Source organism: Zalophus californianus, chromosome 1 (assembly GCF_009762305.2).
Source record: "Zalophus californianus isolate mZalCal1 chromosome 1, mZalCal1.pri.v2, whole genome shotgun sequence".
NCBI lineage: Eukaryota > Metazoa > Chordata > Mammalia > Carnivora > Otariidae > Zalophus > Zalophus californianus.
The window spans coordinates 166,493,607-166,518,897 of record NC_045595.1 but is presented as its reverse complement, the minus strand read 5'-3'; the positions used below and the strand labels follow the sequence as shown (position 1 = coordinate 166,518,897).

Genomic DNA, 25,291 nt, shown 5'->3' with positions numbered 1-25,291 from the left:
TTGTGTCACTAAGTCTTTTATATAGTTAAAACAATGCAAAAATTGTCTTCCACTGAAATTGCATTTTTTGCCTTCAAAATTAATGTAAATGTTAAAAATGTAGCAATGAACTATAATAAATCTAATTCAATTGCATTGTGTTATAGGTCATTATAAATCCCAATAAAATTGTTATTTTTCCTAATGAAAACATTATTGAAAACTATGATTTGATCTTATTGTTTTGCCCACGGAGGCATGAAAAACAGTATTAAAAGTAAAATTATTTTTCTGCTTTGCTTATATTTGTTATTTCCAAAACCCAATTACAAAAACTTGGACTGTGATAATGTAAAAACACCTATTAATTTATCAGTAACAGCTTGTCCATCTCCTCAGTGACAAAATTTTCCTAAAGTATAAATGTCCTGAAAGAGGAAGCTTACATTATAAAAAAATATATAAGGCTATAGAAATTGAATTTTAGCTTAGTAAATATTTATTGAATGTCCAGTACAATTCAGGTATTATGTTAGACACTAGAGAAACAAAAGTAGTCAGACATTGCTCCTATTCTCAAAAAGCATAATAATGTAATGATGGTAACAATGGAAGTATGCACAGCTTTTCAAGGCAGTACAAAGGGGTAGGCTTTAATTCTGTTGTAGGAGTCATATTTCTATACAAAACCATGACAAGGAATTTGCCTCTTCAAACTGGGTTGTAAAGGTATTTCTGGGAGAAGAAATATGAAAATGCACAGAGACATATAACAGTATGTCATATCAGGCAAAATACTGTCATATTGCTTGATATAGAGATGAGGGGGTTACTTTAAGAGATTGAGTTTGGAAAAAGGGTATATAGACATGCCTTGTAAACTACAATTTGAGGACATTAAAAATCATAAGGAGTCTGTTTTTCAGTTTTAAACACACTTTTAAAATCTGGCATTGCACAGGAGATACTGATAACTAGTCATGGGCATTTTCATCATATCAGTATACTGAAAACAGAAACAGAACACTAATAAATTATTCTGAGAAGAAATCTTGGCAGTAATTTGAAGCACATTTAACAAAAGGAAATATGCTTTGATAGTTATGTAGATGTCTGCAGTGCCTAATAAAATATTTTCTAGGACTGATCTAATAACATTTGACCAAAATGCATTTCACAGAACGTGTTTGCTATCAACTGACAAGGTGAAGAATGTAGAAGTCTACATTTTTGTTACCTTGATTAGAAATAAGAAACACTAGTGAAATAATGTCAGCTCATTTTATACATATTTAACTATTACAAAAATGTGTCTGCCATAAGAAAATCACCTTTTTAATAATTTATTTCCTTCCTTCATTCAATAATTTATTGAGTACTTAAATTCCTTGAATATGTGTGCATATATATTGATATAGATGGATTTAGTCTTATATTAATTTTATAAAATATTTTTTGAGTGTTTAAAATATGGGCTTTGTAATTAGGATTCCCAGAGTTTAAATTCTGGCTTTGCTGTTTTCTAGGTATATAAACTAGAGCAAGTTATTTCACTTCTCTTAATTTCAGTTTCTTCACCTTTATAATAGGGATTCCTGGGCCATAGGGATACATGTAAACAAACACTGAGTACCTTCTCCCCCACATAGCAAATGCTCACCAAATACAGATTGTTGTTGTTATTATTAAAACAGTATTATTATCATTAAGGTTATATATAGAAAGCATATTTACAAGTCCTGCTGATGATCTACTACTAAAAACTATATGTCAGTGGAATCCAATATTTTGTCAATCACCCATACAATAGGTAAAAAGAAAACTATGTATATTCTATCTATCTCTTCTTATCTACACTTTCTGTATCTACTTATCCAATTAAATCTCAAAGGAGGTGATGATATTCTGTTAAATATACTATATATAGGGGCACCTGGGTGACTCAGTCTGCTAAGCATCTGCCTTCGGCTCAGGTCATGATCCCAGGGTCCTGGGATTGAGCCCCACATAGGGCTCCCTGCTCAGCAGTGAGTCTGTTTCTCCCTTTTCCTCTGCCCCTCCACCTGCTTGTTCTCTCTTTCTCTTTCTCAAATAAATGAATAAAATCTTAAAAAAATACTATGTATAAATTCTGTTTCAATTAATTATAATCTTGAAAAGCTACCACTTTATTGGATTTTATTAGATTATTATTGATGTTACCTTATAATAAGACTAATAAAAATCTTACCCTTGAAGTAAGAGAAATTTCAATTGTTGTCTTATTCGTTTATCTTCCCAATATTAGTTGTCTTTAACCTTTGCAGGAATCTTTCTAAGGGAGTCCACTTGATATAGGTGATTTTAATTTAAATTAGATAATATAATATGTAAATCCAATTAATTAGCATACATGTAAGCTATAATGTATAACAGTGTGCTGAAAGTTAATGAGTGAGTTTGTTACTCTTGATTCCCCCTTATTTATTCATTCAAAAGTATTTCTTGAGGGGTTATAATTGCCTTAAACACATTTAGATAGCAGCACTGAAAATAAATAGCAAAAATTCTATTGGTCAGATCAGATAATTAAAAAACATATATATAACACACATATATAACTATTTATATATAATTAATTAGATATAATTATATATAATATATAATTAATTAGATACAATCATATGTTAGAGGGAGTTAAGTACTATGAAGAATAAAACCAGGGAAAGAGGCAAGTAACCAGGAATAACAGAGTAGCCAGAAATGATGTTATCTTTGCATGAGAATAAAGCCCAGGATATTCCCTTTTCTATCTCCATATAATTTGATCCCTTGTGATGTAAGGCAGCACAACACACTGGCTCTTATCCTGTGGTGCACTGTTATAAATAGAGGAACTGCCCCTCTTGTTACGGGAACATAGATTGCATCTTGGACCACTCCCTGCCTATGATGAAAAAGATGCCCTTAGAGTAGTGGTTCTTATCCAGTTTGCAGGTGGTTTTCCTGGAAAATGGGGCCAATGGATTATCCATCATTAGAATTTTTACTTGGTATGTAAATTATTATAAAGTACATTTAAAATCCAGTTCAAGCCAAAAGAGGGCACATATTGTGAATATAAAAGTAACAAACTGAGGGTTCTAGAGGGGAGGGGGGTGGGAGGATGGGTTAGCCTGGTGATGGGTATTAAGGAGGGCACACTCTGCATGGAGCACTGGGTGTTATACGCAAACAGTGAATCATGGAACACTACATCAAAAACTAATGATGTAATGTATGGTGATTAACATAATAATAATAAATAAATAAAAATAAATAAATAAATAAATAAATAAATAAATAAATAAAATAAAAGTAGCCTACTACTTTGCCCATTAGCTCCAGTCAGAACAAAGGAAGACTCCTTAATTTCAGTCATGGCTCCAGAGTCTCATTAACTCTTCAATTATAGTAGTATGTTTCAGGTATCAGATGACAATAGAGCAAGTAGATTCCTAAACTGCCAGTAACTATAGCAGTGTTACCCTTGGTCCTTTACACTGAGTATTGGAATTAAAGAATCAGGCCCCAGAAAACTTTATTTAATGTTGGACATTCCTGTGCTTAGGACCAGGATTATTACTGCATAAACCAATACATTCATGATTGGAGTAATATAATATAAATGTCTTATTTACATTTCAGTGAAAATAATGAAGGGGTCTCTGGAATTTAACTAGTTATGATAATACAATGGGTGCAGAAACAGAAAGTTCTTTCAACACTAAAGAAAAACAAATTCAAACCCTTTTCTTTACACCTATTATTAAAGTTATGAAAGTCCATCTAAATATCTTTGTGAGGAGGTAAAAAGAAAAGCCAAAATGGGAAATGTAATAAAACCAAAGGAGAGAAATCACAAAACAGAAAAAAAGTCACTATACATTATGGTCTGAAGTTTTCCAGTAAAATTGGTTTGGAACAGATACATAAACCAATTTGGTTCATTGACTTCTTGATGGTATACATTTTGTCCTTTCAGATCTTATATTGAGTGTAATAGATCACTATATATGGAATGGATATAGTTTTTATTAGAGAGAGAGAGAAAGCTGGGTTTCATTATATTTTATCAAGCTGAAATACTATGATTTTTAGAAAAAAGTTGGGTCTCCGTGCGCGAGAAAAGAAATATTCTGTGGATATGTTGACTTTCAGAGTTTTTAATAGCATACATATTTAATAAATAAGTGTCCCTGTATAAATTTCTTATAAAATCCTCACTTTTTTTTGAGTTTAAATTGACTGCTCTTTGATTTGGGTTTTTGCTGAAAACACAATTATATCTTGTTTATCAAGTATTTGAATGTTTGCTCTTTTAGTAAATTTATTTCATTTTTTTTTGAAATTGATCTTTTTAAAGAAAAATTCTTGAAAATCAAAACCTAGGCACATTTCTCAAACAAGATTTACCTTAAACTTTACATCTTATATAATTAATCACTTGAAACCATAAAGGACATGCAACTTTTCTAACACATTCACCCATCACAGGAAGCCCACTTTTTTTTTTTAAGATTTGTTTATTTATTTGAGGGGGAAGGGGCAGAGGGAAAGAATCTTCAAGGAGACTACTTGCTGAGTGTGGATCCCGGAGGAGCTGGACACAGGGCTCCACTGGGGACTCCACCTGGGGCTCCACCAAGGCTCAATCTCAGGACCCATGAGAACATGACCTGAGCCCAAACCAAGAGTCCTTTGCTTAATCAACTGACCCACTCAGGCACCCTTCAATAAGCCCACACTTAATCAAATCCTTTGTAGTTGACTTTTAACAGGAAATTAGGAAATGTAGGATGTAAAAAGTATAGATGCAGGAAATTATATGAAAATGGATAAGACTGTTTTACCTACTAAACAAATCATAGATTCTGTTATCATTTCTCCTAATTGGAGCCAAATTGCAGCTGTCTTTTATAAGAAGGAATAGCACCCTACAATTTTAGACAACTAAATCACTACATAGATAGAGCAATGAGTGTGATGAGTTTTAAATCTCTTATCAGTTGCATGGCTTAAAGATACGGGAACAGGGAACTGGTTAGCATGCAATGTTTAAATACTTTAAGAAAAAGAACAATCACATCAGCTTGCAATTAACTTAAATTTCTGTGCATTCCAAAAACATAAATAGATGTTCTATATTTTAACCACTGCTATTTATTTTCTCTCAAAACTATATTAGAATTTCACTTTGAATAGATTTACAGTTGTCACTACTGTCTAACTATAACATGAACATGAAATTAAGTTTATATATGTGTGAAAATGAATGCAATAAAACAAGTTCTGCTTTACTTTTGATACTTATGATATCCCTTTCTCTGGAGAGAATGTCTGGTTTCCTTCACTGTGTGTGTGTGTGTGTGTGTGTGTGTGTGTGTGTGTGTGTGTATTTATCTAAAGATTCAATCAATTTTGAAACACACTTACTGATTTAAAAGAAGACCATGAGAAGAAAACTAAGGAAACAGAAATAGGTCAGAACAGTATTAAGAATTATAAAAAGGGAGAAATAAAGGGAAAATCCAGTTCTCCTGGGTAACAAATTCTATTCTTTTTAAAGTATGGTGACTAAAACAACAGCTTAATGTAAGATAGAGAACTGATATTAAAAAGAAGAAGAAGAAGAGTCAGTCCAAAAACTATCCTAATTATGGTGCCAGTGAACATATTAGAGAAAGGGACACCACACACAACTATATAAAAGAGTACATCGAATACAAAAGACAATAGCCTGGCATATAAATGGGTAAAGAATTCCCATGGTATACTTACTAAAGAAGATATGCCAAAGGTAGTATATTAGTTTATTAAAGCTGCCATTATAAAGTTCCACAAAACGGGTGGCCTAGAACAACAGAAAATTATTGTTTCATGTTTCTGGAGGCCATCAATCTTTCTGAGGCCTATGGGGAAAAATCTATTCCAAGCCTCTCTCCTAGTTTCCAGTGATTTGATGGTGATCTTTGGTGTTCCTTGGCTCCCACTTCAACACTCTGAGCGTCACCTTCAACTTCAGATGGTGTTCTCCCTGTGCATGTCCATTTCTGAATCCCCCATTTCATGAGGACACCAGTAGCCTTGGATTAGGAGCCCACTCTACTTCGTCATGGCCTCAGCCTCACCTAACTACATCACTAATGACCTTATTTTCAAATTATAAGGTACTAGGTGTTATAACTTCACCAAACGAGTTTTGGGGTAACACAAATCAACTCAAACATGTTGTAAATGCATAAATATATATTCCATTCTGCATGTAATGAAATTACTTCAAATTAAAATTAATAGTGTGATGCCATTAAAATAAATATTTATATTGTTCAATGATGATAAGTCACTTTCATAAACTCCTATTTGAGTTTTTATGTCTGTGCTTTGTTCTTGGAGGAGAAAATTTATCCATATGTATCAAATGTCTTCAAATTCTGTTTTTGGCCAAATCATTTATTTTAAAGATTTTATTTATTTATTTGACACAGAGAAAGAGAGAGACAGCGAGAGAGGGAACACAAGCAGAGGGAGTGGGAGAGGGAGAAGCAGACCTCCCACTGAGAGAGAGCCCGATATGGGTATCAATCCCAGGACCCTGGGATCATGACCTGAGCCGAAAGCAGACGCTTAATGACTGAGCCAACCAGGCACCCCTTGGCCAAATCATTTAACATGTACAGATATCCTCAAGGAAAATTATTTTAAAAGTAGCTATATGTTTTACAGAAAATTCATCAAAACGTTTTTTATTTATAAATATTGGGGAAAAAATGTCCAACTTTCGGGACCAATGGAACAAATTGGTTGATATATATAAAATATAATAATATCCAGACATTAAAAATTGTGGTTAACTTTTTTATAGCATTTACTAACGTGCCAGGTGTTAATCTAAGCATTTCAATGTGTATTAACACAGAGAATTTTCACAAGGACCCTATGAGAAATATGCTACTACTAACTTTTATTTTTGATAAACTTTAGGTATAAAAATTTTAAATAACCTGTCTAAGGTCATCCAGTTTTGCAAGCAGCAGAGCTACAGTAAAACCCAGGCATCTGGTCCCAAAATTCATTTTCTTAATCATTTTGCTATGTTGACCTCATAAATTGATATTGAAATATTTATTTTATCAGGTTGTTTAAATGAAACAAAGTATAATACTATACACAAAATTTTCAATTACTTTCACTGAAAAATAAGTCAGAACATAAAATGACAAGATAACTAACAACTGTTGCCTTAGAATTGTGTTATTAGCAGTGATTTTACTGTTACTTATACTTTTGTATTCTTTGTTTTTAAATTGCATTTATTTATTTTTTTTCAAACCTTTTTGTTTTACAATTTTATTTAAATTCTAGTCAGTTAACATATATTGTAATATTGGTTTCAGGAGTAGAATTTAGTGATCACTTACATACAACACCCAATGCTCATCACAAGTGCCCTCCTTAATACCCATCACTCATCTAGCCCATCCCCTACCCACCTCCCTCCATCACTCCTCAGTTTGTTCTCTATAGTTAAGAGTATGTTTCTTGGTTTGCCTCCCTTTTTATTTCTTTCCCCTATGTTCATCTGTTTTGTTTCTTAAATTCCACATGTGAGTGAAATCATACAGTATTTGTCTTTCTCTAACTGACTTATTTCACTTAGCATAAGACACTCTAGCTCCATGTACATTGTTGCAAATGCAAGATTTCATTCTTTTTTTTATGGCTGAGTAATATTCCATGGTGTGTGTGTGTGTGTGTGTGTGTGTGTGTGTGTGTGTGTGTGTGTATGGCACATCTTTAGATAGATATATAGATAGACCACATCTCATATATTATAATAATATATTATTATAATGTGCATAATATATATACACATACACACACCATATCTTCTTTATCCATTCATCAGTCGATGGACATGTGGGCTATTTCCATAACTTGTTTATTGTTGATAGTGCTGCTATAAACATCGGGGTGCATGTGCCCCTTTAAATCAGTATTTTTGTATCCTTTGGGTAAATACCTAGTAGTGCAATTGCTGGGTCATAGGGTAGTTCTATTTTTAACTTTGAGACACCTCCATACTGTTTTCCAGAGTGGCTGCACCAGTTTGTGTTCCCACCAACAGTGTAAGAGGGTTCCCCTTTCTCTGTGTCCTCTCCAGCATCTGTTGTTTCCTGTGTTAATTTTAGCCATTCTGACAGGTGTGAAGTGATATCTCATTGTGGTTTTGATTTGTATTTCCCTGATGATGAGTGATGTTGAGCATCTTTTCATGTCTGCTAGCCATCTGTACGTCTTCTTGCGGAAAAATGTCTATTCATGTTTTCTGTCCATTTCTTAACTGGATTAGTTGTTCTTTGGGTGTTGAGTTTCATTAAGTTCTTTATAGGTTTTGAATACTAACCCTTTATCAGATATGTCATTTGCAAATATCTTCTGCCATTCCATAGGTTACCTTTTAGTTTTGTTGATTGTTTCCTTCACTGTGCAGAAGCTTTTACCTTGATGAAGTACCAATCGTTCATTTTTGCTTTTGTTTCCCTTGCCTTCAGAGACATGTCTAGTAAGAAGTTGCTACAGCTGAGGTCAAAGAAGTTGCTGCCTGTGTTCTCCTCTAGGATACTGATGGTTTCTTGTCTCACATTTAGGTCTTTTATCCATTTTGAATTTATTTTTGTGTATGGTATAAGAAAGTGGTCCAGTTTTATTCTTCTTCCTGTTGCTGTCTAGTTTTCCCAAGAGACTTTGGGAAAGTCTGAAGAGACTGTCTTTTGTTGATGGGGCTGTCTTTTTCTACTGGATATTCATTCCTGCTTTGTTGAAGATTAGTTGACACTATAGCTGTGGGTCCATTTCTGGGTTTTCTATTCTGTTTCATTGATCTATGTGTCTGTTTTTATGCCGGTACCACACTGTCTTGATGACTATAGCTTTGTAATAAAGCTTGAAGTCTGGAATTGTGATACCTCCAGGTTTCTTTTCTCTTTCAAGCTTACTTTGACTATGTGGGGTCTTTTGCGGTTCCATGCAAATTTTAGAATTATTTCTTCTACTTCTGTGAAAAATGCTATTGGTATTTTGTTAGGGATTGCATTACATGTGCAGATTACTTTGGATAGTATAAATATTTTAATAGTATTCTTTCTTCTAATCCATGAGCATCAACTGTTTTTCCATTTCTTTATGTCATCTTCAATTTCTTTCACAAGTATTCTATAGTTCTCAGAGTATAGATCTTTTACCTGCTTGGTTAGTTTATTCCTAGGTGTATTATGGTGCAATTGTAAATGGGATCAATTCCTTGATTTCTCTTTCTGCTACTTCATTATTGGTGTATAGAAATGGAACATATTTCTGTACATTGATTTTGTATCCTGTGACTTTGCTGAATTCATATTTCAGTTCTAGTAATATTTGGTGTAGTCTTTTGGGTTTTCACGTACCTGCAATGTATCATGTCATCTGTGAACAAAGTCTGGCTTCTTCCTTGCTGATTTGGATGACTTTTATTTCTTTTTGTTGTCTGATTGTTGAGGCTAGGACTTCCAGTACTATGTTAAATAACAATGGTGAGAGAGGACATCCCTGTCTTCTTCCTGACCATAGAAGAAAAGCTCTGTTTTACCCCATTGAGGATGATATTAGCTGTGGGTCTTTCATATATGGCCTTTATGATGTTGAAGTATGTTCCCTTTATCTCTACTTTGTTGAGAGTTTTTATCAAGAATGGATGCTGTATTTTGTCAAGTGCCTTTTTCTGCATCTATTGAAAGGATCATATGGTTCTTATCCTTTTTTTAAATTAATGTGTATCATGTCGATTGTTTGCCAATCTTGAACCACACTTGCAGCCCAGGAATAAATCCCACTTGATCATGGTGAATAATTCTTCTAATGTACTGTTGGATTTGATTTGCTAATATATTGTTGAGAATTTTTACATCCATATTCATCACAAATATTGGCCTGTAATTCTCCTTTTTAATTTGGTCTTTGTCTGATTTTGGAATCAATGTAATGTTAGCTTTGTAGAATGAGTTTGGAGGTTTTCCTTTCATTTCTATTTTTTGGAACAATTTGAGAAGGATAGGTACTAACTCTTCTTTAAATGTTTTGGGGAATTCACCTGGGAAGCCATCTGGCCCTGCACTTTTGTTTGTTGGGAGATTTTTGATTACTGATTCAGTTTCTTTGCTGGTTATGGGTGTACTCAAATTTTCTATTTCTTTCTGTTTCAGTTTTGATAGCTTATATGTTTCCAGGAATTTGTCCATTTCTTCTAGATTGCTTAATTTGTGGCATATAATTTCTCATAATATTCTCTTATAATCGTTTGTATTTCTGTGGTGTTGGTTGTGATCTCTTCTCTTTCATTCATGATTTTATTTATTTGGGTCCTTTCTGTTTTCTTTTTGTAAGTCTGGCTAGGTCTTTAACAATTTTAATAATTCTTTCATATAATTTTCTAACTTATTTATAATTTTAAGATGAAACAATAATAAAGATACTTAACAGGTGGTCATATGCATTTTTTACATACATTTACTGGATCAAACATGACAGTAAGGTTTTTGGTAATTTGAATTTTTGTTTCTCTCTAGGTAAGGTCTTATTTAATTCAAGCTTCAGGTGGCTAGATCCACTAACAAAATATAAATAGATTACCTGTTTTATTTAATTAACACAGGGTCACTATCTATTAAAGCTTAGTTTGCATGTCTACCTTAAGGGACTATGGAATAGTCAGGGCATTTCCTGTGACCTAATTTGCATACATGGCCCTATGTCCTTGAGAGGGGGATGCCAAAGAAATTTTAGCCTGTTGCTAGGTTCTCTGGATACGTGATTCTGGTTAGTACCACACAGAATTGTATTCACTAACACATTTTGAGAGGGGTGAGGAGTTGAAGGAGCTTTGAAAATATGATAATGTACTACAGACCAGTAAGCAGTCTAATACCTAGCTCAGCAAGAATAAAAACTAATTCAAGGAAAAGTAGAATAATATGAAATGCAGCAGGGTACAGAAATGTGACTATCGTCCCCCTTCCTCAGTTGCCCCAGTATCATAGTATATATTATACTTATTGCCTGAATATTAAAGGTGGTGCTGGAGGGAGGGGATGCAGCTGGACTATATATTAGCTGCACTAGTAAATAAGGTCAGTGAAACTGATGGTTAAACAAAATCATCTTTGTTTTTGGCCTTATCACAACTACAAGGACAAAATACGACAATATCTGGTCTTAATATCTACTGCTACATAGCTAATCATATCTTTTAAACCCAGACATAAAATAATATTTCATTCAACATGTTTTTGCCATAAATGTGATATGTTATAGTCTAACTGAGGCTTACATCCATAAAATAATTTAGAAGGATGTCAGAGAAGTCCCTTCAGCCTTGAAAAAAAATTTCAAAGAAAAGACTAGGAAGTAACACTTCCAAGAACAAGGAAGAAATTCAGATTTTAGAGTTGAGACCACAAAGTCAGAGTTAGATCACTCACAAGGGTGATAATCTGAATGCCAAGATTTTGCTCAGATAAAACTTTCTGAATTTCTCATGCCACAGAAGATTTTACAGAAAAATGCTGAAATAATTGTTCATCCTGTCATTAGTATTTATTAATACCCATTGTATGTCATAGAATGTTCCACATACTGGAGATACAAAAATAAGATATAATCACTCACCTCAACGAGTTCTGTCTCTAATAGAAAGTAACACTGTCTGCAGGTCTATTGCTGCAGGGAGAAAACCTAGGAAACATGAGTAAAGGTTATACTTAAGCTGATCACATAAGAATTGCTCTCTTGCCTGTGTTTTGACTTGATTTTGTTAAATTAACATTTGTTATATGGAGTACAGGGTGTCCTACAATAACCCAATGTTTGACAAAAGACTACAAGACCACAAGACAAACTGGAGGAAGTACATGGCATGCCTCAAAAAGCCACACAGGGAGATCAAGGCAGAGTACAAGTAGAGTGACAGGACCGGGGTATATGCCTTTGTTGGAGTCCATGGATGAAGCGCTTTGGAGTTCCCTGGCTACAGCTGGATTGGTTGATTCAAACCAGAAAGAGCAGAATTTTGATAAGCTCTACAGAGGTCTTATTTAAGAGGTACACAAAGGGAATACTTTAGGAGATGGGGGAGGCTAATAATGATCACAAGGATCATTGGGGAATTCATATCAAGAACTTATATTTGTTATGGCTCTGCAGGCTGTTACTTGGGACATGCACTTGCATGAGGGAACTGGTGTCAGTTTAAAGTCCCTACAGGCCACTGGGCCAAAGACAATGGATGCTGAGGCAGCAATACTATGGTATAGCTTAGCTAAACTCTCAATGCCCAGACTCACTCTTCTCATTATCAGTACTTTGGAGAAGCTAGAGCTCTATTTTTTATTTAAAGTCAGTAATAAACTTACAAGAAAAGTGAGGGACTCTTATGGGTATCGTATAGGTAATGGCAGAGATTTGGGTGTTCTCTGAAATCTCACATTTCATGAGTTACCTCTCAGAGGTCTTATAGGAAGGATAATAACCCTTTTGTTAAAGGGTAGCATTAACAGGGAAATCTCATGAATAAGCTTTAGATCTTTGTGCCACATAACTTATTTTCCCTGTAGCCTAATAAGAAAAGATAACTATAACATCTTCCAGTCAGCCTTTTCAATGCTCTTGACTGATAAGGAACAAATTGACCCGGGATCTTTTTCACTACCAATAGGGCTCTTTAGGGGAACATGTCAAGTGAGTTAAAAAAGAAGAAAAAAAATGTATTTATGTGAAAAGGAGAATCACACAGTTATTTTAAACTTTAACTGTCATTTATTTTCAGAAACTTGTTCCACATGGATATTACCGTGCAATGCTATTTTAACAGAGAGTTATAGAGAATATAATAGAAATAACAACTTGAGCTATTCCAAATCAAAAGCTAAGAGCAGAAATGAAACCATGGAATCTGTAGATCTGACACTGAAAATTGTAATTCTATCAGTGTGATCATAGAAAGAGCCTTGGCTCTAATAGTACAATTTTGGAAGTATTTTGGGACACATAATATGAGCTGCTTAACAGAAACAGCAAGGCCACTTCACACATATGCTTTCAAATCTTTGGAAGCTTAAAAGTCACTATAAAGTTATTATTATGCATTAAAGAAGTTTCAGTGTCAGTGTTTTATTTTAGATCATGATAGATGTCCAAAATTAGTTGACTTAGCAGGATGCAAAACCCAATATTCTTATTCTAGGTAATGCCTATTTAATTAATTACTACAAGTAGAGGTCAGAAGCAGGGAGATTCAGAGAGGTTTGTCGTGGGTGGGGGTATGTTGTTGTAGATTTAATGTTTGTAATTTTCATTTCTACCATTCAATCAATGAACTGGGACATGATATGAATTCATTATGAGAAAACAAAGATTGAAAAATTGAATAAATGAATCCAGAACTAACTCAGGTAACTGTAAAAATCAACTTCTATTCACAATCCAGAAGTTGGAAAGATTGGAAAATTGGATTCAGTTACTGACATAAGAATGTAGGCTTAGGGCTTGCTGCATTATTAAGTGGGAAGGATCTGAGATTTTATACTATTGAACACTAAGAATTTAGTCTGCCACATTATCATCTTGGGACAGTAAGCAGCATAAGCTAACCTTGCATATCAGTTGTCCTTGTTTCCCCAGTGTCACAGGGACAACATAGAACATCCCAGGTAGATGCTGTGATGGTTAAGGAATCTTCAGAAGCTTAAAATTCAGCTATAAGGTTAAGAATGTTTGAGGAGTCCTGAGTTTAATTAACTCAAATCTTTTATGTTAGGATGTAAGCAAACATGCCCAATCTTTGTTCCCTCCAGGGAGACATTATCTCTGTCTTCTAAGGTCATTTGAAATATAAGCATCCTTGAAAAGATAGTCCAAAACAAAAGCTATTGGTGCTTCTGCTAATAACATTGCAGAAAGACAGGAGAGTCATTGAGAATTATCTCCCAAGTACTTATATATACCTGAGAAAATTTTAGTGCAGCTAATGTCCTGTTGGTTATTTTATCAAGTTGTGGACATATTTTAAAAATATTGAAATTTCACCCTTCAGTTTTCCTAAGTATCCTTTCCCATTTGTTTGGTCTTTGGCATTTCATATGATTATCTTGCATATGTGGCCATTATTCTGCCCCGCAAGCATTTTAGTGATTATATTCCCTATGATCTGAGTAATATTTTGGGTTATTTGTTCACTTAGTAACATCTCCAATTATTATTAAGATTGCTATTTCTTCATGGAGGACATTAGGAGAACAAAGGGAAAAATGAAGGGGGGGAGAATCGGAGGGAGAGACGAACCATTACAGACTATGGACTCTGAGAAACAGACTGAGGGTTCTAGAAGGGAGGGGTGTGGGGGGATGGGTTAGCCTGGTGATGGGTATTAAGGAGGGCACGTACTGCATGGAGCACTGGGTGTTATACGCAAACAATGAATCATGGATCACTACATCAAAAATTAATGATGTATTGTATGGTGACTAACATAACATAATAAAATTAAATTAAATTAAAAAAAGATTGCTATTTCTGAATATCTTAATATTACTCTGAATAACTTAATAGTTATAGTTTTGAAGTTGGGAGTTTTTTATGCCTTTATAAAGTTAAGATCTGTGTTTACCTTTATTAATTTAAGAAAAAAGTAATCAAATGAGGATGAAATCTATATTCAAGTTTTCTAGAGAAAATGTTTTATATTTATTTTCCTCTTTTTAGTAAGAGAGTATTAATGTGGCAGAAGAGGTGAGAGTCACTGTTAGAAAGGTCTACTCTAATACCACCTATATGTACAACAGCTAGAACAGGACCTGAGCCCCAGATGATTTTCTCTGAAAAGTTTGCATACAGCAAACAACACAGCAGAGTCACAGTTACATTGAGCATTTCTGCTTCAATGGCAAGAACATTTATGTTTTAATGGCAAGATGGAGACTTGTGACAAAAATGTTCTCTAACATCCTCTTCAGCACCCCATGATACAACCACCTCTTTTAGAAAACAATAGCTCAGTGTTTGCCCATAATATGACCACAGTCATGATTTTACAGACTTATTTCATGATTTCCTTTATCCATATGGCGCTGGATGTTTATTTCCCACACTAAGTAGGTTAGAATGGCTTTTATAACTGGGTTGCAGAACTAGCCTACATTTAATTTATGGATGCTGACAGAGACTATTGTCACACCTGAGCATCCTGTGTAAGTCTTCTGCTATGAACTCTCATCCCACTCTTGCCCTAGTGAGGTCAAAGCTTAATTCAAATTGTCAAACAGCTGTTTTCATGCAAAATGTTTAAAGAATCTTTCTTTTGATCAGGGATTGACAATTAAGATACTTACAAGACTCAGACAATTATGATATGTCAATGAAATGGGTCAGCAGAAAAGGAAGTTCACACTAAAATTCAGTGTCAAAAGGACAATAAGAAATGAGGGGACCTGGAAAATACCCACCCTCTCTAAAGAAAAGCAACAATAAACTATGTTCAATCAATTGTGAGAATGTGTCATACTGACAAATTTTCCAATATTTTCAAGAGGAAATTCAATACTCTATGTGAATTTTTTTTTTTTTTTTTTGCCATACTTAGGCTATCCTGTGAGTTCTGTTTTTGGTTCTTGCTTTTCATAGGAATTGGTAGAAAGAGGTGCTAGGAAATCCTTTTACTTACTAATGAGCTACTAAATTAACTATCCTAGTCTGAAAACACTTCAGACTATTTCTGAGAATGTAGAATGTGCATCATGCCTCTATGGCTGGCTTCTCATGGCACAGCTTTGATTTTGTGAATAAGGCCTAAATCCTGTTTTTCTCATGTGTGTTCTCATGAAAGTTCTCCAATTGACAGTAGAGAAAATGGAAGAGGATATTTAAAAGCTAAAATTAATTAGTTCATTGAACTAACATCCTCAACATTATTGAACAATGTTTGGTTCCCAAAATGTGAAACAAGTACCCTCTTTCATAGATCTTTGCAAATGTGCTCTTAGGAATGGTAATGAAAAGAAAATCTGGCCCATTCATTATATATGGCTTTGAACAATTCAACTGAATGTCTCACTTCTTAAAAGAACATATTTTCAGTTGGAGTGTTAAAATGCAAAGCCCAACCACTGGTATATGAAAGATTATATGGCTCATTCCCTCAAAAGGATAACTCCATTCAGGTGTTAGAGTCAAACCTCACTTTGGACTCAGAAAGTTTATTTTCTTTTGGCATTAAAGAGGTAACCACCCTTCTTTTATTTTCTTAACTATTATATAATGTCTTAGAAGTACTTATAATGATTTCTACATCATATATCTTAATAGTGGAGAAATTAATCCTTTTAGGTATTAATTATGTAAAAAGCACTCTGGGATTTGAGGAGGTGTTTGTTGTACTATTGAATTAATTATTAAATAATAATTACAAAATATAGTGAATAAGGTGAATAGTGCAAAGTGCTTGTAAAAAATTCTAATGTACAATATTCTGACAGCCTCCCTGTGGTTGGCTCTAAGCCAATAAGGAACTCATAGAAAAAAGGGAAGAAGTAGAAGGAGCAAGATGGTGGAGGAGTAGGAGACCTGGATTTTGTCTGGTCTCAGGAATTCAGCTGAATAGGGATCAAACCATTCTGAACACCTACGAACTCAACAGGAGACCGAAGAAGAGAGTAGCAACAATTCTCTGAACAGAGAAGTGACCACTTTCTGGAAGGTAGGACGTGCAGAGAAGTGAATCCGAGGCGATATTCGGGAGGATAGACGGCGGGGGAGGGGGCCTCCATCCGCTGCTTCTGGCAAGTGATAGAGCTGTGGAGCCCCAAATCGGAATTTTTAGAAGTCGGCTCCTCTGAGGGACGTCGCTCCAGTGGCTAAGCAGGGGGTGGAACCCTTGCGGGACAGCGTGGTCTCAGGACCCTCGGGGTCACAGAAAGACCGGGGGTGCCTGAGTGCGGCAGAGCTCCCAGGTATCGGAGTGGGGAAGCCGGCTGCAGAGACGGAGCCGAGGCGTGGGCTCTCAGCTCGGGGTTGCCATAAACTGTGATCTGTGGCCCAGTCGGGCCACTGCTCCTCCGGCAGGGACCCAACAAGCGGCAGACCCGGGGAGACTCCCCTTCCTCCTCCGGGAGGAGCAGGACGGACGCACACTGCAGGGATCTGCTGGGTTTGGAGACTCCACATGGGGTCGGGTGCCAGAGATAGAAACGCTTGGTCACAGGCCGGGTGAGCGCGGAGTGCAGCCGGAGACCAGGGAGACGGGAGTGACTGCTTTTCTCTGGGGGCGCACTGAGGAGCGGGGGCCACGAGTTCTCAGCTCCTCCAAGTGGAGACTGGGAGGCCACCATTTTCACCCTGGTCCTCCAACGCTGTACCAGAGCTTGCAGGGAACAAAAGCTCCTGAGAGCAAACACGAGCAGCTTGCTTAGACCAGACCAACAAGGGCGGGGCAATTCAGCCTCCAGCAGAGACATTTGGGAACCACAGCAACAGGCCCCTCCCCCAGAAGATCAGCAGGAACAGCCAGCAAGCCAAGACCAAGTTTACCGATCAAGGAGAATGGGAGAACTCCAGCGCTAGGGGAATACTGCACATAGAATTCATGGCTTTTTTTACCATGATTCATTAGTTTTTCAAAGTTAATTTTTTTAACTGTCTTTTTAATTTTTCTTTTTCCCTTTTCAACCAACATCTTATCAATCCCTTTTTTAAAAAAAACATTTTTTATTTTTCATTTTTAGAGTCATATTTTATCCCTTCATAGTAGTTACCCTTATTTTGGCATATATATATATATATATATATAAGTTGTTCTCTCTTTAGAATTTTGAGATACAGTTTCTTCTAACAGATCAAAATATACCCTAAATCACTAGAGTATGGCTTTGTTCTAGTCTCCTGCCTGATCACATTGTCTCCTTTTTTTTTCGTTTTTCTTTCTTTTTTTTTTTTAAATCTTCTTCTTTCTTTTTTCAAACAACTTCTTATGAATTCCTTTTATAAAATCTTTTATAATTTTCGTCTTTACAGTCATCTTCCATCCCTTCATGTATCAACCCTTATTTTGTACATATACTAGTCTTTCTTCCTTTAAAATTTTAGGAAGCACTTTTTTCTAACAGACCAAAATATGCCCAAAATCTAGTGTGTGTCACTGATCTATGCACTAGCCTGATCATATTTGATCATATTCTGGTTTTTTTTTGTATTGTTCTGTTTTTGTTTTTATCTTTTTCTTTTTGTTTTTTTGGTTTTTTTCTTTCTTTTCTCTTTCTTTTTTCTTCTTTCCCTTTTTTTTCCCCTGGTTTCAGGTCTTTTCTGATTTGTATAGAGCATATTTGCTGGGGACGTTGTTAACCTGTTAGCATTTTGTTCTCTCATTCATCTATTCTCCTCTGGACAAAATGACAAGACGAAAAAAATCACCTCAACGAAAAGAACAAGAGATAGTACCGTCAGCCAGGGACCTACTCAACACGGACATTAGTATGATGTCGGACCTAGAGTTCAGAATCATGACTTTAAAGATACTAGCTGGGCTTGAAAAAAGCGTGGAACTTATTAGAGAAACCCTTTCTGGAGAAATAAAAGAACTAAATCTAACCAAGTCGAAATCAAAAAGCTATTAATGAGGGGCAATCAAAAATGGGGGCACTAACTGCTGGGATAAATGAAGCAGAAGAGAGAATCAGCGATATAGAAGAACAAATGATGGAAAATAAAGAGGCTGAGAAAAAGAGAGAAACAACTACAGGATCACGAGGGCAGAATTCAAGAGATAAGTGATACAATAAGATGAAACATTAGAATAATTGGGATCCCAGAAGAAGAGAGATAGGGGCAGAAGGTATATTGGAACAAGTAATAGCAGAGAACTTCCCTATGTGAGGAAGTAAACAGGCATCAAAATCAAGGAGGCACAGAGAACCCCTCTCAAAATCAATAAAAATAGGTCAACACCCTGACATCTAATAGTAAAACTTACGAGTCTCAGAGACAAAGAGAAAATCCTGAAAGCAGCTCGGGAGAAGAGATACATAACCTACAATGGTAGAAATATTAGATTGGCAACAGACCTATCTACAGAGACCTGGCAGGCCAGAGGGGACTGGCAGGATATCTTCAGAGCACTAAACGAGAAAAATACGCAGCCAAGGATACTATAGCCAGCTAGGCTGTCATTGAAAATTGAAGGAGAGTTAAAAAGCTTCCAGGACAAACAAAAACTAAAGGAATTTGCAAACATGAAACCAGCCCTCCAAGAAATATTGAAAGGGGTTCTCTAAGCAAAGAGAGAGCCTAAAAGCAGCATAGATCAGAAAGGAACAGAGAAAATATACAGTAACAGTCACCTTACAGGCAATACAATGGCACTAAATTCATCAAACCTTTCAATAGTTACCCGGAATGTAAATGGGCTAAATGCCCCAATCAAAAGACACAGGCTATCAGATTGGATTAAAAAACAAGACCCATCAATATGCTGTCTGCAAGAGACTCATTTTAGACCCAAAGGCACCCCCAGATTGAAAGTGAGGGGGTGGAAAACCATTTACCATGCTAATGGACACCAAAAGAAAGCTGGGGTGGCAATCCTTATGTCAGACAAATTAGATTTTAAAACAAAGACTGTAATAAGAGATGAGGAAGGACACTATATCCTACTTAAAGGGTCTATCCAACAAGAAGATCTAACAGTTGTAAATATCTATGCCCTTAACATGAGAGCAGCCAATTTTATAAGGCAATTAATAACAAAAGCGAAGAAACACATTGATAACAATACAATAATAGTGGGGGACTTTAACACCCCCCTGACTGAAATGGACAGATCATCTAAGCAAAAGATCAACAAGGAAATAAAGATTTTAAATGACACACTGGACCAAATGGACTTCACAGACCTATTCAGAACATTCCATCCCAAAGCAACAGAATACACATTCTTCTCTAGTGCCCATGGAACATTCTCCAGAATTGATCACATCCTAGGTCACAAATCAGGTCTCAACCGGTACCAAAAGATTGGGATTATTCCCTGCATATTTTCAGACCACAATGCTTTGAAACTAGAACTCAATCACAAGAGGAAAGTCGGAAAGAACTCAAATACATGGAGGCTAAAGAGCATCCTACTAAAGAATGAATGGGTCAACCAGGAAATTAAAGAAGAATTAAAAAATTTCATGGAAACCAATGAAAATGAAAACACAACTGTCCAAAATCTTTGGGATACAGCAAAGGCAGTCCTGAGAGGAAAGTATAGCAATACAAGACTTTCCCAAGAAACAAGAAAGGTCTCAAATACACAACTTAACCCTACACTTAAAGAGGCTGGAGAAAGAACAGCAAATAAAGCCTAAACCCATCAGGAGAAGAGAAATAATAAAGATCAGAGCAGAAATCCATGAAATAGAAACCAAAAGAACAGTAGAACAGATCAACGAAACTAGGAACTGGTTCTTTGAAAGAACTGACAAGATTGATAAACCCCTGGCCAGACTTATCCAAAAGAAAAGAGAAAAGAGGAGAGATTACAACCAACACCAAAGAAATATAAACAATAATAAGAACATATTATGAGCAACAATATGCCAGCAAATTAGATAACCTGGAAGAAATGGGTGCATTCCTAGAGATGTATCAACTACCAAAATTGAACCAGGAAGAAATAGAAAACCTGAACAGACCTATAACCACTAAGGAAATTGAAGCAGTCATCAAAAATCTCCCAACAAACAAAAGCCCAGGGCCAGATGGCTTCCCAGGGGAATTCTATCAGACATTTAAAGAAGAATTAATACCTATTCTCCTGAAACTGTTCCAAAAAATAGAAATGGAAGGAAAACTTCCAAACCCATTTTATGAGGCCACCATTACCTTGATCCCCAAACCAGACAGAGACCCCATCAAAAAGCAGAATTACAGACCAATATCCTTGATGAACATGGATGCAAAAATCTCACCAAAATACTAGCCAAAGGGTCCAACAGTACATTTAAAAGGATTATTCACCATGACTAAGTGGGATTTATCCCTGGGCTGCAAGGCTGGTTCAACATCCGCAAATCAATCAACGTGATACAATACATTAACAAAAGAAAGAACAAGAACCATATGATCCTCTCAATAGATGCAGAAAAAGCATTTGACAAAGTATAGCATCCTTTCTTGATCAAAACTCTTCAGAGTATAGGGATAGAGGGTACATACCTCAATATCATAAAAGCCATCTATGAAAAACCTACAGCGAATATCATTCTCAATGGGGAAAAGCTGAGAGCTTTCCCCCTAAGGTCAGGAATGTGGCAGGGATGTCCACTATCACCACTGCTATTCAACATAGTATTAGAAGTCCTAGCCACAGCAATCAGACAACAAAAAGAAATCAAAGGCATCCAAGTCGGCAAAGAGGAAGTCAAACTCTCACTCTTTGCAGATGATATGATACTGTATGTGGAAAACCCAAAAGACTCTACCCCAAAACTACTAGAACTCATACAGGGATTCAGTAAAGTAGCAGGATATAAAATCAATGCACAGATATTACAAAAGCTTGGAAACTTATCTGTGATGTTTCCCGTCAAGAGTTTAATAAAATCTATGACGCATTGGACATCTCTTTAATAGAGAGAGGGGAATCCTTCTATCAAGACAGGATGAATGGAATTGTAAAGGAATTAGAAGATAAAGGATTTGTGCAAGTGGATGATGGCAGAAAGATTGTGTTTATCCCAGGATGTTCTATACCATTAACCATAGTAAAATCAGATGGAGGTTATACCTATGATACATTTGACCTGGCTGCTCTTAAGCAAAGACTATTTGAGGAAAAAGCAGATATGATTATCTATGTGGTGGACAGTGGACAATCTGTGCACTTCCAGACCGTATTTGGTGCTGCTCAAATGGCTGGTTGGTATGACCCTAAAGTAACTCGAATGTCTCATGCTGGATTTGGTGTGGTGCTGGGGGAAGACAAGAAGAAGTTTAAAACACGTTCAGGTGAAACAGTGCGCCTCATAGACTTTCTGGAAGAAGGACTAAAACGATCCATGGACAAATTGAAGGAAAAAGAAAGAGACAAGGTCTTAACCGCAGTGGAATTAAAGGCTGCTCAGACATCTGTTGCTTATGGTTGTATCAAATATGCTGATCTTTGTCATAACCGGTTGAATGACTACATCTTCTCCTTTGACAAAATGCTGGATGACAGAGGAAACACGGCTGCTTACTTGTTGTATGCCTTCACTAGAATCAGGTCTATTGCACGTCTGGCCAATATTGATGAAGAGATGCTCCAGAAAGCTGCTCAAGAGACCAAGATCATTTTGGACCATGAGAAGGAATGGAAACTAGGCCGGAGCATTTTACGGTTTCCTGAGATTCTCCAGAAGATTTTAGATGACTTATTTCTCCACACTCTCTGTGATTATATCTACGAGCCGGCAACTACTTTCACAGAATTCTATGATAGCTGCTATTGTGTGGAGAAAGATCAACAAACTGGACAAGTGTTGAAGGTAAACATGTGGGGTGTATGCTGCTTTGTGAAGCAGTAGCTGCTGTTATGGCCAAGGCGTTTGATATCCTGGGAATAAAACCTGTCCAAAGAATGTAATCCTTCTTATGTTTGAACACTGTGTGTTTTTACCAAAAATAGCAATTTAACACTATCTGCTTTTTACAATCATGTGGATACAAAAATAAGTAAAGGAAATTTGTCAGCTAAAAAAAAAACCTGATTAAGTAGAAGATTAATATAGAATACTAAGTAACTTGCCAGGGAAGCTGATCCTTACATTGTACTTTGAAAAATCAAAAAAACTGCTCCTCTGAAAACTTACGCTTATACTCTCAGTTATCCCTTTTTTATTATTTATATTCATATTCAAATTCTCTCTCATGGATCATATTTAAATATGATTGTCTTGGGAGTTCTGATTTAAGATGGTGATATAGGAAGACCCTGAACTCACCTCCACAGAACACACCAAATTACACCTATTTATACAATAGTTCCTTCTAAAGAACTGAGGGTGGACTACACAGCTACTGAACAACCAAAGATAGAACAGCAAAAGAACAGCAAGAGAGATGGACACACAGTAACAAAGGGATCTCTCACCCCAATGCTGCAAATGGTTGTGGGGAGGGATAGTCCTGAGGAACCCAGAACAGGACTCAGACAAGTCCTTGGGTACAGATAAAAGCCATAGTTTAAAAGAGAAACTAGCATATAAAAGAGACAACACTAGAACTCTGGCAAGAAGCAGAAGAGCTCCAGGAAAGCTCTCCAGGTCAGAGGGACTGGAGAACAATATGGTTTACATTCTCACCCTACCTTAAAAGCATAAACCAGAACAGGGTCTGGATGCCATAGCAGGCAAGTCCCAGTCATCATAGTGGGCCTGCGACCTCAGTGAGCCCAGGGTCTACTATCCCACACTAGCTACTCTGTGGTATGGGGGCACATAAAACAAGCCTTGGTTTTGTGGTTTGTTGTGTTGTTGTTTTTGTTTTGTTTGTTTATTTGTTTACTTTTTAAAATTTGTCTTGTCTTATTTTATTTTTTTTGGTTTTGTTCTTTTATTTCTTGTTCCCTTTTTTATTTTGTCTTTTCTTTTTTTTCTTCTATTATTATTCTTTCTTTATTCTTTCTGTAAAAAAAACATGGCTTAAAAGAGTAACTAACATATAAAGCCACAGCTCCAGCCAGCCAGCAAGCCATCAAGCACACACGGTCTGCATAGGGAACATTATACACAAGACAACTCCTTCAACTTTAGGAGAAGTAGCTGTTTTATCCAATCCATAGACACAAACACAGAAAGTCAAGCAAAATGGGGAGGAATATGTTCCAAAGAAAGAACAGGGAGAGAACCTCAGAAAAGCCACTAAATAAAATGGAGATAAGGACTGTGTCTGATAAATAATTTAAAATAATGATTGCAAAGATACTCATCAGGCTGGAGGGAAAAAAAAAGTTGGAAGAACTCATGAGAGCTTCAAAGAGATAGCAAATATTAAAAAGAACCAGAGCTGAAGAATATAATAACTGAAATATAAAACACACTAGAGGGAATCAACAGATTAGAGGATTCAGAAGAATGTTTCAGTGATCAGGAAGACAGGTAATGAAAAGCACACAAGCTGAACAGAAAAAAAGAAAATAATTTTTTAAAAAATGAGGATAGATTAGGAGATCTCTTGGATAACACGATGTGAAGAACATTTGCATTATAAGAGTCCCAGAAAAAGAGAGAGAGAAAGGTGTAGAAAACTTACTTGAAAAAATAATAACGGAAAACCTCCCTAACTTAAGGAGGGAAATAAACATCCAAGTCCAAGAAGCACCAACAATTCCAAACAAGATACTCAAAGAGGTCCATGCCATGGCACATAATAATTAAAAAGCCAAAAGTTAAAGATAAAGAGAGAATCTTAAAAGCAGCAAGAAAGAAACAAGGGAAAACCTATAAGGCTATCAGCTGAGTTTTCAGCAGGAATTTTGCAAGGCAAAAGGGAGTGCCTTGATGTTTTCAAAGTGCTGAAAGGAAAAACTTACAACCAAGAATACTCTACCTGGCAAGGTTATCATTCAGATTTGAAGAAGAGATAAAGACTTTCCAAGACAAACAAAAGATAAGGGAGTTTATCAGCAATAAACCAGACTTACAGGAAATGTTAAAGGGACTTCTTTAAGTAGAAAAAAAATGGCCATAATTAGACACAAGAAAAATATGAAAAAAAGATGGAAAATATGACAACATATACATAAAATATGGAGAAGGGAGTAAAAAGGCAAGTAAAAGAGTTTTTTTCTTTTTCTTCTTTTTCCTCCTCCTCCTCCTCTTCCTTCTTCTTCAAGAGTGTGTTTAAACTTAAATGACCATCAAATTAATGTGGACTGCTATTTATTTGAAATGTTATATATGAAAAAATATAATAAAATATTATATATGAACCTCATGGTAACCACAAACTCAAAACCTATTATATATACACAAAAAACAGAGAGAAAGCCAAACAAAACATTATAGATACTCATTGATCACAAAGAAAGAGAGCAAGAGAAGAAAGGGACAAAGAAGAACTACCAAAACAACCAAAAATAAATTGGAAAAAATGTCATTAAGAACAACCTTTTGATAATTATTTTAAATGCCAATGGACTAAATGTTCCAATCAAAAAACATAGAATTTGCAAATCAAAGAGGATTTTAGT

General features: G+C 35.8%; 1 protein-coding gene across 1 annotated transcript; it reads left to right on the top strand.

Moving 5' to 3' along the window:
- Nucleotides 1-12,761: 12,761 nt before the first annotated feature.
- On the top strand, nt 12,762-22,684 carry LOC113915902 (arginine--tRNA ligase, cytoplasmic-like). The gene is given in 3 exon segments (XM_035729021.1): nt 12,762-12,768; nt 21,607-22,601; nt 22,604-22,684. Coding segments are annotated over 3 exon segments (1,083 nt in total).
- Nucleotides 22,685-25,291: the final 2,607 nt, after the last annotated feature.